A 13,329-nucleotide genomic window follows, 5' to 3' on the forward strand; every position below is an offset into this window, starting at 1 on the left:
ATTAAAAAATCTTGCCAACACAGCCTGGCTACCTATGGATGGCATATCCCAGTATGCTGAAGGCCTCATGATGTCAGTCAGGCACTGCCTCCCAAACCTAGTCTGCAGACAGATTTCCCCTAGCATATCCCCATGCACTCTTAATCCTTTAGAAAACATCGTTCCTGTGAAAACAACTAGCTCTTTATTCACAGAAGTGTTGAGTGCTATTGACAAGGGATTTCAGATCGATTCTGTATTTTTGGATTTCTGGAAGGCTTTTGACACTGTACCACACAAGTGGCTCATAGTGAAATTGCGTGCTTATGGAATATCTTCTCAGTTATGTGACTGGTTTTGTGATTTCCTGTCAGAGAGGTCACAGTTCGTAGTAATTGGTGGAAAGTCATCGACTAAAACAGAAGTGATTTCTGGCGTACCTGAATGTGTTATAGGCCCTTTGCTGTTGCTAATCTATATAAAGGATTTTGGAGACAATCTGAGCAGCCGTCTTCGGTTGTTTGCAGATGACACTGTCATTTATCGACTAATAAAGTCATCAGAAAATCAAAACAAACTGCAAAATGATTTAGAAAAGTTATCTGAATGGTGTGAAAAGTGGCAGTTGACCATAAATAACGAAAAGTGTGAGGTCATCCACATGAGTGCTAAAAGGAACTCGTAAAACTTCGGTTACATGGTAAATCAGTCTAATCTAAAAGCCGTAAATTCAACTAAATACCTAGGTATTACAATTACGAACAACTTAAATTGGAAGGAACACACAGAAAATGTTGTGGGGAAGGCTAACTGAAGACGGCATTTTATTGGCAGGACACTTAGAAAATGTATCAGACCTACTAAGGAGGCTGTCTACACCATGCTTGTCCATCCTCCTTTAGAATACTGCTGTGCAGTGTGGGATCCTTACCAGATAGGACTGATGGACTACATTGAAAAAGTTCAAAGAAAGGTGGCATGTTTTGTATTATCATGAAATATGGGAGAGAGTGTCACAGAAATGATACAGGATTTGGGCTGGAAATCATTAAAAGAAAGGCGTTTTTTGTTGCGACGGAATCTTCTCACAAAATTCCAATCACCAACTTTCTCCTCTGAATGTGAAAATATTTTCTTGACACCGACCTACATAGGGAGGAATGATCACCATGATAAAGTAAGGGAAATCAGAGCTCGTATGGAAAGATATAGGTGCTCATTCTTTCCATGCACTATACAAGATTGGAATAATAGAGAAATGTGAAGGTTGTTCTATGAACCCTCTGCCAGGCACTTGAATGTGATTTGCAGAGTATCCATGTAGATGTAGATGTAGAATCCTCCCACCACATCCAAGAATCCGCTACAAAGGTGCATGCCCACTTGTCGCCCAACATCGCCCTGCACTGAGACGGATGAATCATATTCTTCATCAGGACTTTGAATATCTATCATTATTCCTAGAAATGAGGGACATCCTACTCAAGATCATTCCTGCCCCTGCTAAAGTGGTATTCCATTGCCCACCCAACCTACACGACATTCTGATCCATCCCTATGCCACTCTCACTTCCAACCCCTAAGCACAGGGATCGTATCCCTGTGGAAAACCCAGAAGCAAAACCTGTCCCTCCTACACCACCCACTACTTCCCACTCTAGTCCTGGCATAGGGTTATCCTATCACATCAGCGGCAGGGCCACCTGTCAAAAAAGCTGTGTCATGTAACTACTGTGCTGCAATAAGTGTACAGCTTTTTATATCGGTATGAGAAGCAACCGGATGTGCACCAGAATGAATGGCCACTGCCAAATTGGGTGACCAAGAACAAAGTTGACCACCCTGTGGCACAACATGCAGATAAGTAGAAAATGCCCAATATCAATGACTGCCATTTGGATCCTTCCCAGAACCCCAGCTTTTCTGAACTATGCACATGGGAATTTTCCTTGCAAAATCTCGTTCACCCCTGTAACCTCCTGATTAGCCCACTGTTCCCACACCATCCACCTAAAACATTCCCCTTCCTCTGCCCTGTCAACCCTCTCAATCCATGTCCCCATGTCACCTTCATCGTTCGCCAGACCCCACCGACTACATTACCTGTGCATCACATGCCTAGCCCTTGCACTTGCCATCCCTCTCTTCCACATTCTTAACCACTAAATCTGCTGCCTCCCTCTGAGATGCTAGCTGTCTATTCTCTACCACTCCCTCTACCAACCCCATCTGACACCATCCCTACTCCACCCTAGTCACCTGTTGAAACGGGCACAGAATAGGTGTGTGTGTATATATGTGTGTGTGGAAATGCCTGCTCTAGCTCAAAAAGGATTTGTTGTTTCTCTTTTATGTTTACCTGTTGACAACACAATGCTTCTGCTCCTTTGCTCCTAAGTTATTTACATTCTACTAGAACTTTCAAAAAATGTGTTAGTGCAGTAGAAGAGACTGATGTTCTCCTATTGTATACTTTCAACAAACTGTTGGTAGATTTGAACTCAAAGAAGGCAATTTGTGTCACTAAATTACTCTAAAGTGTATTTAACTGGTGGTGATTAGGAACTGTAAGGCTTTTTCATTTTAACACATTATCACACTTTTAGAAAAGCATGATTTATATCAAAACTGAGAGCCTCTAGCCTGCAGTTCTTTCAACTTCAGAAAAGGTAAAAAGATCAATGAAGCAATTCTGACTTATTAATTGAAGGCCTAACAAAATATAACCAAGAATGGGATCTGTGAATTTGGGAGAATCTTCAGTGACAAGAAGTGAATACAGATTTCTGGAATTCCAAGAAAAATAGAAGTGAAAAACGTAGTAAGGGCTGAAATTTTAACACAAGTGGGACTAATAAAAAAGAAAAACAGAAATAATTCTGGTTAAGGTGAAGAACGATGTAAGTCAGAGCAATATTATATCAGCATACTGATATAAATGTGGAATGGTTTGCAATGGAAGTGAAGGAGAATGTAATAACAAGGATAAAATGACCTGATATCAGTAAAAATGTGACACTGTCCTCCCATTGAAATGCAAGGAGTGATATGGCTACTGATTATCACATTAATGACAGACAAATACAAATATTAGTCATGAGTAACTGCTCCAAAAGGGCTATCAAACTAAATATGTGAGTCCTGGAAGAATTAATGCTGGCATCAGATTTACTGACATTAACGCCTTACGGCTCAACTGAAACCTTCAATCCATCTGTACCTCTCTCCATCTTTCTAAACTCCCAATCTGTTCTAGGGAATCTGATATCATTCCCAAAATTTAATTTCACGAGGCATTTAATTTATGAGATGTGTCCTAGTTCTAAGGTCTATTATTTCTTTTTTCACAAACAGTAAACTCTTGTCATATCTCAATGTGTAATCTCCCTGCAACTTTACACACTTTTCACATCAGTACCATAATTTTATAGCTGCTGCAAAAACTTCCTTAGGAGTCTGTTTTCACCATTACAAAGTCGTAGATACAATAGTGACACAGCTGGAGAATGTGGAAGTACAGTGTGCGTTTTTTATTGTTGGAGAAACTAAAAAATCACCAGCAACCATGTCAGGGAAGAAGCATGAGAAACCATTTCAAAGTTATCTACCCATTACACTGTTGCATTGTCTTGATAAAAAACAAAATAACTGTCCCCAGTCGTGTGACTATGTTGTTTGACTGGCTGGTGTGAAGCCAAAATTATTTTGTTTCATTGTCACATGGCAGTTTGCATTCTTTGACGTGTTGTACTGATGGATGCACATTCAAAGCAACATCACCATAGGTTTAACTCAAATGGTAATGAATTTCAATGGGTGTCAAAACATGCAAGTGGAGAAAACAAATGATTACTTGCAATTTTGCTGTTTCTGTGATGAAAATGTCACCATTTGTAGTATCAAAAACACTTCTCATTGCAGCTACTAGGGTTGTGTGTACAGTGCAATGCTGCCTTTTTTTTTTCTTTTTCCATACAAATGTGCCCGCATATTTGAAACCGAACTGTATGTTTCTATCCGCTCCCAGTTCTGAGAAAGAAAATCTGATGAGGTATTAGAACCTGAGTGCACCTTGTACTTATCTAATTTAGAACCTATATTCATTTACCCTTTCTTTCTTTTTTACTTTTTTATGTTCTTTGTTTGCTTTGACTGTTTTGTTCCTGCTTCTTTTCTATGTGTAGTTTGTGACTGTTACAGAATGATGTATAGGAACTGTAAAAGAGAATTTAATTTTAGAAATAGCCTTGGATTCATAAATGTCAGTTTGATGGTTTTAGTTTTGTTGCTAGTAGTTAAAAATTTTCTCTCCTTAATTTCTTATTGTGCAAGTAGATTAAATGAAATTTGATGGATCTCATATTTACCTTAAAATATGTTATTGCTGATGCAACAAACACTTTATTCTTGTCACATTATTTTATATAGGCATAAAAACAAAGGTACACACTGACACTGATGCAAAAGGTTGCTTTTAAAATGAAGGACAAGTTAATCTATTTGACTCCCTCTAATTTTCATTACATTATTAAGGATACATATACAGCATATCGCAATTCTTTAACTTCAAGCAACTACAGAATACAGTATAGTCATCCAGTCTATGTTAGTTTTGAACTTGCCACATTTCTGAGCAGTACATTTGGTTTTTGCTTGTACTCTTTCTAGAAGGATCTTGTACATAATATTTACACAAATAATAAGCATTTTCTTGAAAAGAACTCAATCTCTTTGAGTACATATGCCATGGTTGCAGACATCAGATAATGTGCATGCAGTGTGAGATTAATGTTTAGAGAAAAAACATCTGCGTTAGTCATCATTGTTGTTGTTATTTTTATTATTCGAAGAAACTAACCCAGCTTAGAAATGCATTTACTTCTATTTTAAAGTTTAAAAATGTCATTGAAGCAGTCAGTTCAGCTCCAGTGTGTAGTTTTTACCTTATTGTGCTGAACAAAGGAACAAATTTACTGCAGGTTGCCAAATTAATTTCTGTATAAAATAAACTGCATCTGTGCCACCTTTGTTTCTTTATACTCTGCCATGTTCACATATTGCACTCTTCCCTTTAAGTAAATTAATATAATTGTATTTTGAAAGCAGTTTGAGAGACATATAAAATTCTGGAAAAACATTTCCAACTTTCATAATGTACACAACAGAGTTAAATGGAAACATGAAACCCTTGCCTGCTTTGAGGGCTGCATGTGTGTGGCTAGTATTCATTAATCTCCACTGAATGCACATAGTCCAGTATCCAAGCCACAGAAAAAAGATTTAGTACTCAACAATAGCAACATTTTTAAAAATATATATAATAAAAATTGTTAATAATGTCTTAAATTGTCAATAATTATAATGTAGGATACAATACACAGTTTATTATCAGTAAACATCAGAATTTTTACTGTATTTCATGAAGGAAGTCACTTATATTATTATAACACAGGTTGCCTCAAACAGAATAATTTCCTTACAATCTATGACTAGAAGTAATGGAGGACAGCTGGTAATCATCATCATCAGTTATCTGCTATATTAGCAGGTTCTTTGCCTCTCCATTTCCAGCTGGTAATATGCCCCTTTATTTAAACTGTGGAAAACCTTTCAGGACACATTAACATTTGTCACCCAAGGTTATTTATTTGAGACATATTGTCAGTGAATCCTGGTACAGGCAAAGATAAAAAAGAAGTGTGAGGTAAAATATTTCAGTTACTGCCATTCGCTTTTAAATAGTTGCAATATATTCATAATTATAAATTAAGTCAACATTGATCTGAGAAAAATTGTTTTTTTTTTTCCTCTTGAATATGATAATTTACATTAGCATGTTAAAAACAGCCAGTGTAGCTGTTTGTGAGAGACTACATAAGTCTTCAAACATTCATCATTTTGTGGATATACTTCAGCAGTACATTCACAACTGCAAATATTCCACGCTTGAAATCTATGGGAATGATGTTATATTTTGCTGTGAAAATACACTCATTACACTACATTTATTAAAAACATCCAGAGTAGTTGCAAACAGGTACGTTTTGTTTAGAACCTTGCTGGCAAATGAAAATTGTACCCTAGACTGGGACTCAAATCCAATTGAGCTATCCCTCTACAACTCATGACCTGACCTCAAAGTTTCAGTTCTGCCAGTACGTACCTCCTTCTTCTCAAACTTAATTATGTAAGTTTTGCACTTTCACCTTAGTTGTATTGTACTATGCACATATGTGTTGAAATGCAGAAACCAGAAGTAATCACAGTGCAACCTGAAAACTTGCGTGTTTGTATCACAACTGCACAGAAGGAAAAAGAAACAGTAAAGTTTATGGTGCACAGCCTGTGATTGGGCTATTGGCCTCACTGTAAGTATAGTGTGACCTTTCTTTGTTGCAGTACTTGGAGGGAGAGAATGGCATGCCCATTCTTCTAGTTGCTCTTTATTCTTGGTGAAGATCACCAGTACTCATTTGCACATGCCTGTCTCAGTCGACTGCCAGCTCTTTCTTGGCCCATGATGTGTACTAGGGTGAGGTGGGGGTTGGGGAGTACAAGTTGGAGTGGGGTGAGGGATGGAGAAAGGCAGGAGGCAGGGAGGTGGTTGGGGGTAAGTGTCTAGCAGCTTTTGGGAAAGTAAGGAGCCATCTGTAGGCTAGCTAGGGTTGTAAGTAGAGGGGGCAGATGGCAGGGAACACAGTTTCACAGACTAGGGTGAGAGATGGCGAACTGCAGCACACAACTAGCTGATACGTATTGGATGGGGGTACTGGGGCAGGGAATGGTGTATGTACACACACACACACACACACATACACACACACACACACACTATTGGGTGGGCAGTGGAAGGACAGTGAGTTACCTTAGGTTTAGGCCAGTGAGGTTACAGAGGCGGAGGATGGGCTGTAAGGATAGCTCCCACCCATGCAGCTCAGAAAAGCTGGTGGTGGTGTGGAGGATACAGATGGCATGGTTTGTGAAGCAGCTCCTACTCCAGTCCCATCACAGACTTATTCTACCCCATCAGAGGCTGGACCACCTGTGAAAGGAGCCATGTCGTGTACCAGCTCTGCTGCAACCACTGCACAGCATTTTATGTTGGTATTACAATCAACCAGCTGTCAACTAGAATGAATGGCCGACACCAAACTACTGCAAAAAACAAAGTAGAACACCCAGTGACACAACATGCAGCAGAGCACAACATGCAAGATGTCAGTGGCTGCTTCACAACCTGTGCCATCTGAATCCTCCCCACCATCATCAGCTTTCCTGAGCTGCACAGATGGGAGCTATTCTTACAACATGTACTTTGCTCCCGTAACCTCCCTGGCCTAAACCTAAGGTACTCACTGTCACTCCCCACTCAACAGTTTAATAGTTTGTGTGTGTGTGTGTGTGTGTGTGTGTGTGTGTGTGTGTGTGTGTGTGTGTGTGTGTGTGTGTGTGTGTGTTTGGGCAGCACTTCTGTTATATACAAGAAAATATTTTGTACTTTTTCCATATAAAGGCTTGGAAGAATACTGTAAGAATGATATGTATGTAAATATACACCTTGAAATTAAGTGGACACAAATCAGCATCCCAAATGAAAAAAGCTGAGGTAATAAGATAAGCTATTTGAAAATTGATAGTAAAATTACATCATTTAAGACACTGAAACAGTTAGGGAAATAATTTTCAAATTGTTCATCCTGACATTTAGGTCAAAGTAAATGACATTTCTTCATTTATTACATTGCTTAGAGGAAAAAGTGGCAAGTCAATGACATATCACTGTGTTTCCAGTGATAGTAGACTCATTACATTTATTTTTGAGCTTATGTAAAAATAACTTTACAGTGACAGTGTTGTGATACATGTTTTAAAAAACAAGAAAAAAAACAATTTTCTGTGTGAGGCAACCTGTACAAGTTATTGACAAAGATGTTTAAATACCTCCAATTCTTTTTAATTTCAAATCACTTTTGCCAACTTCATAATTATGAACTATTTGCCCCAAAAACTGGCCACAATGGACTGTATTGTCTCTGAATCCTATGATGATTCCTGGCAATGCCTACAGGTCATTTCCATGCTGCCAGGTGTGGAAGAGGTCACCTGCAACATAATTTGCATACTGGTAGTCAATAATTTAGTTACGTTCCAGTAACAAATAGAGATTACTCTCTTTATAAAATATTGTTTTTATTATCAGTAAGCCTGTTATGGTTATTACATGAAATAAAGGTGAGACTTTTGTATGTGATATGATCAGTCAAGATAATGGTCTTACAATCAATAAGACTGTTATTTTTATCAAATGAAATAGTGTTGAGGTTTTGCGAGCTATGTGGTCTCTCGAAAAAACTGTAGAAGGCTATTATTTTCATAGAATATTTAATACATCAATTGCTATTTTCATTTGCAAGTTGTAATCAAATACATGAACCACTTTAAATTTTTACATAATGGTGCAAAAGGCAACAACAAAAAGTATTGGCTAACACATAAATGTGTAGATGTACAACAAATTATTATTTTCCCACTAACTATGCTCATGTGATATGTACTCTAAGATGTCTGGTATCTATCTAAGAAGAAATGTAATCCTACATTTAGTAAGCTACATTGACTACTACTTGAACACAGTAAGATCTGTTTTGTTTTATTTTACAAATACTATAAAGGCAAGCATCCAAAATGTATCAAGAAATGAAGGCTAACCTAATGTTTTAGCTTTGCCAGGAACATCAGATGTTCCACCCTTCATTGCTGTGAGAAGTTCATAACTACATATGATTATGTAGGAGTTCATGGTTTCTGATAGTGATGCTGCACGATGTCTTCTTCTGTACTCTGTCAATTCCTTCTGCCTTCATATCACAGTGTTTTGGGAATGTTTCTCACTTCTGCAAGCATCAGATGCTCTCTGATGTACTGAGTCAGACAGCTATTGTTTATTTATATGTGCTGATTAGCCCCTCCTATCACCTTCCTTAGTCTTGTATTTGAATTTCCATATGCTGTCAATTCTCAAAAGCTTCTGTTTACCCTAAATTTCTGTACAATATGCAATCCCCGGCTTTTTTCACCTTGTAGCATGTATTTGTGTTGATAAGTTTTACTGGAAAATTTTATTGAAGATAAAATTCAACATATCAGCCTAAGTGAGAAATAACTGACAAAGGTGAAGGTAATTTCAGAAGTACCACAAAGAAATGCTTACAATAATGAATGGCTTAGTAGATAGTGTCAGAAGCTACATGAGACTGTTTGCAGACAAAACATATGACTACAAGAAAGCAGGTATAGTAGAAAACTGCAGAGGATTGATGTTTGATGTAAGGACTCACTGTTGATACTGAACATAAATAAATATTATATACTGCACACAAATAGGCAGAGAAATTCAGTACTTTTTGATTACACTGTTGCTGACGCATATTAGGAAACAGTAACTGTGGTAAAATAGAATGATAGTATAAAACAGGTTGTAAGACGTGTAGATGCCAGGCTGAGATTCACTGAAAGAATCTTAAGGAAATGCAATTCATCCATGAAAGACATGTGTTACTAAACATTTTTTGGCTAGTTCTCAAGTACTTTTCATCAATGTGGGATCCTCACCCCACTGGATTAACAGAAGAGATAGTGATGACCCAATGAAGAATGCTGCATTAAGTCATGGGATCATTTAGTAAGTGTGTGTGTGTTACAGAGATGCTCAACAAATTTCAGTGGCAGTTGCTAGAAGAGAGGCATCATGCATTATGAATTTACTGTAGAAATTCAGATAGTCAGCTAACATATTACTGCCACTCCTGTACGACTCACAAAATGATGACAGTGAGAGAAACATTTACAGTCACAATACTGTGTGCTAATTAGGTGTCTGATAGTTCCATAGAATGTCATCATCATACTGCTCTACAAAAATGACATTTTTTTCTCAGTAAAATACAGAAAATTTCTCCAAGAAGTTTGGGTTATCAAGTAATAATGGTTTTGATTCCTTTTTAAAATTGTTTCCATTATGTAATTCTAATTCTAATTCGCTGCAAATGTGGTAAAATAGCTTCATTACAGCATAATTTGCTACATACGCATAAGGGTAAGGTTAAGTTATGAATTGTGGATGTTATTTGCATTTGCAGTGCTATTTTTCTAATGTAAAAATGGAACTCACACAATCTTACTCTTGGAACCCTGTAGGAAGTTTCAGAGGAACAATTTTTGTCATTTTCAAACATTGTTTTAGTAACTGACATCATTTTTGTGTTTGTTGCTCATGTCATGTGGACACTATAATGCTTGCAGTACCGAGAGCTGATATATAGTCACCATAAGTTGTGTATCTTCAAAGTGTTAAAATGTACTCTACCAAATCAAAAATTCTACTTCATAGAATGTTACATGTTTTCTATGTAATCAATAACTTCGTGTGATAATAATTAGGGAAATTATTTTAGAGAATACCTTCAGAATTCCTAAAGACACTATACCTGTCGCAGGAATTATCAAAACATTTGACCATTTTACTCACCTTGGTTTTGTGTATACTGAGGTCATCTTGGAACTAGACTAACTGTGAACAACAAATCTCATTTTCTGTCCCAGCCAGATGAATTATAAAACCAAGATTCTTCTCTGCTTTTTGCCCAAGAAGTCTCTAAGGAATTTTCCTGGAACATGCCATTAGTGGACAATTAATAACTATTTAATAGTTTACACCCATATTTTAAAAGATGACACAATTATGAACAATGAATTTGAGATAGTGTTCCATAAAATATTTCTGCTTTTCACAGTTGAACTTGCTTCATCAGACTTTATTTTCAGTGTCTTTAACAAACACAAAAACAAAAGAAAACAAATCTTGGGTGTTTATGTTAAATGCACAAATCTGCAAAAGTATGCAAATCTACATTTATACTCCATTATAAGGAAAAAGAAAACTGGCATTCTACGGGTCGGAGCATGGAATGTCAGATCCCTTAATCGGGCAAGTAGGTTAGAAAATTTAAAAAGGGAAATGGATAGGTTGAAGTTTGATATAGTGGGAATTAGTGAAGTTCAGTGGCAGGAGGAACAAGACTTTTGGTCAGGTGAATACAGGGTTATAAATACAAAATCAAATAGGGGTAATGCAGGAGTAGGTTTAATAATGAATAAAAAAATAGGAGTGCGGGTAAGTTACTACAAACAGCATAGTGAATGCATTATTGTGGCCAAGATGGATACGAAACCCACACCTACTACAGTAGTACAAGTTTATATGCCAACTAGCTCTGCAGATGATGAAGAAATTGTATAATGAGATAAAAGAAATTACTCAGGTAGTGAAGGGAGACGAAAATTTAATAGTCATGGGTGACTGGAATTCGACAGTAGGAAAAGGAAGAGAAGGAAACGTAGTAGGTGAATATGGAATGGGGGTAAGGAATTAAAGAGGAAGCCACCTGGTAGAATTTTGCACAGAGCATAGCTTAATCATAGCTAACATTTGGTTCAAGAATCATGAAAGAAGGTTGTATACATGGAAGAAGCCTGGAGATACTGGAAGATTTTAGAAAGATTATATAATGTAAGACAGAGATTTAGGAACCAGGTATTAATTGTAAAACATTTCCAGGGGCAGATGTGGACTCTGACCACAGTCTATTGGTTATGAACTGTAGATTAAAGCTAAAGAACCTGCAAAAAGGTGGGAATTTGAGGAGACGGGACCTAGATAAACTGACAGAACCAGAGGTTGTAGAGAGTTTCAGGGAGGGAATTAGGAAACGATTGGCAAGAATGGGTGAAAGAAATACAGTAGAAGAAGAATGGGTAGCTTTGAGAGATGAAATAGTGAAGACAGCAGAGGATCAAGTAAGTAAAAAGACGAGGACTAATAGAAATCCTTGGGTAACAGAAGAAATATTGAATTTAATTGATAAAAGGAGAAAATATAAAAATGCAATAAATGAAGCAGGCAAAAAGGAATACAAACATCTCAAAAATTAGAGCAACAGGAAGTGCAAAGTGGCTAAGCAGGGATGGCTAGAAGACAAATGTAAGGATGTAGAGGCGATATCACTAGAGGTAAGATAGATAATGCCTACAGGAAAATTAAACAGACCTTTGGAGAAAAGAGAACCACTTGCATGAATATCAAGAGCAACGAAGGGAAAGCAGAAAGGTGGAAGGAGTACATTGAGGGCCTATACAAGGGCGATGTTCTTGAGGACAATATGATGGAAATGGAAGATGACATAGATGAAGATGAAATGGGAGGTATAATACTGCAAGAAGAGTTTGACAGAGCACTGAAAGACCTAAGTTGAAACAAGGCCCCGGGAGTACACAACATTCCATTAGAACTACTGATAGCCTTGGGAGAGCCAGCCCTGGCAAAACTCTACCATCTGGTGAGCAAGATGTATGAGACAGCTGAAATACACTCGGACTTCAAGAAGAATATAATAATTCCAATCCCAAAGAAAGCAGGTGTTGACTGATGTGAAAATTACCGAAATATCAGTTTAATAAGTCACGGCTGCAAAATACTAATGTGAATTCTTTACAGATGAATAGAAAAACTGGTAGAAGCCAACCTTGGGGGATATCAGTTTGAATTCCGTAGAAATGTTGGAACACATGAGGCAATATTGACACTACGACTTATCTTAGAAAGAAGATTAAGGAAATGCAAACTTACATTTCTAGCGTTTGTAGACTTAGGGAAAGCTTTTTACAATGTTGACTGGAATACTCAAAAATGGTTCAAATGGCTCTGAGCACTATGGGACTCAACTGCTGAGGTCATTAGTCCCCTAGAACTTAGAACTAGTTAAACCTAACTAACCTAAGGACATCACAAACATCCATGCCCGAGGCAGGATTCGAACCTGCGACCGTAGCGGTCTTGCGGTTCCAGACTGCAGCGCCTTTAACCGCACGGCCACTTCGACCGGCCCTGACTGGAATACTCTCTTTCAAAGTCTGAAGATGGCAGGGGTAAAATACAGGGAGCGAAAGGCTATTTACAATTTGTACAGAAACCAGATGGCCGTTATAAGAGTCGAGGGGCATGAAAGGGAAGCAGTGGTTGAGAAGGAGTGAGACAGGGATGTAGCCTATCCCCGATGTTATTCATTCTGTATATTGAGCAAGCAGTAAAGGAAAAAAAAGAAAAATTCAGAGTAGGAATTAAAATCCACGGAGAAGAAATAAAAACTTTGAGGTTCACTGATGGCATTGTAATTCTGCCAGAGACAGCAAAGGACCTGGAAGAGCAGCTGAACCAAATGGACAGTGTCTTGAAGGGAGTATATAAGATGAACATTAAATCGGGTGATGCTGATTGGATTAGGAAATGAGATG

The 13,329-nt window shown here is 37.7% G+C and overlaps 1 protein-coding gene across 1 annotated transcript in view; it reads right to left on the reverse strand.

The window, feature by feature from the left end:
* Positions 1–4,474: 4,474 nt before the first annotated feature.
* The window catches only part of LOC126482032 (homeobox protein OTX2-B-like), a 352,202-nt gene continuing 343,347 nt past the window's right edge, over positions 4,475–13,329 (reverse strand). Inside the window, exons 6-7 of the mRNA XM_050106004.1 lie at positions 10,508–10,646; positions 4,475–8,082 (exon numbers count right to left, since the gene is read on the reverse strand). Coding sequence (XP_049961961.1) covers positions 10,566–10,646 — 81 coding nt within the window. The 3' untranslated portion in view covers positions 4,475–8,082; positions 10,508–10,565. The remainder of the gene's footprint in view (positions 8,083–10,507; positions 10,647–13,329) is intronic.

This window comes from Schistocerca serialis, chromosome 5 (genome assembly GCF_023864345.2).
Source record: "Schistocerca serialis cubense isolate TAMUIC-IGC-003099 chromosome 5, iqSchSeri2.2, whole genome shotgun sequence".
Classification (NCBI taxonomy): domain Eukaryota; kingdom Metazoa; phylum Arthropoda; class Insecta; order Orthoptera; family Acrididae; genus Schistocerca; species Schistocerca serialis.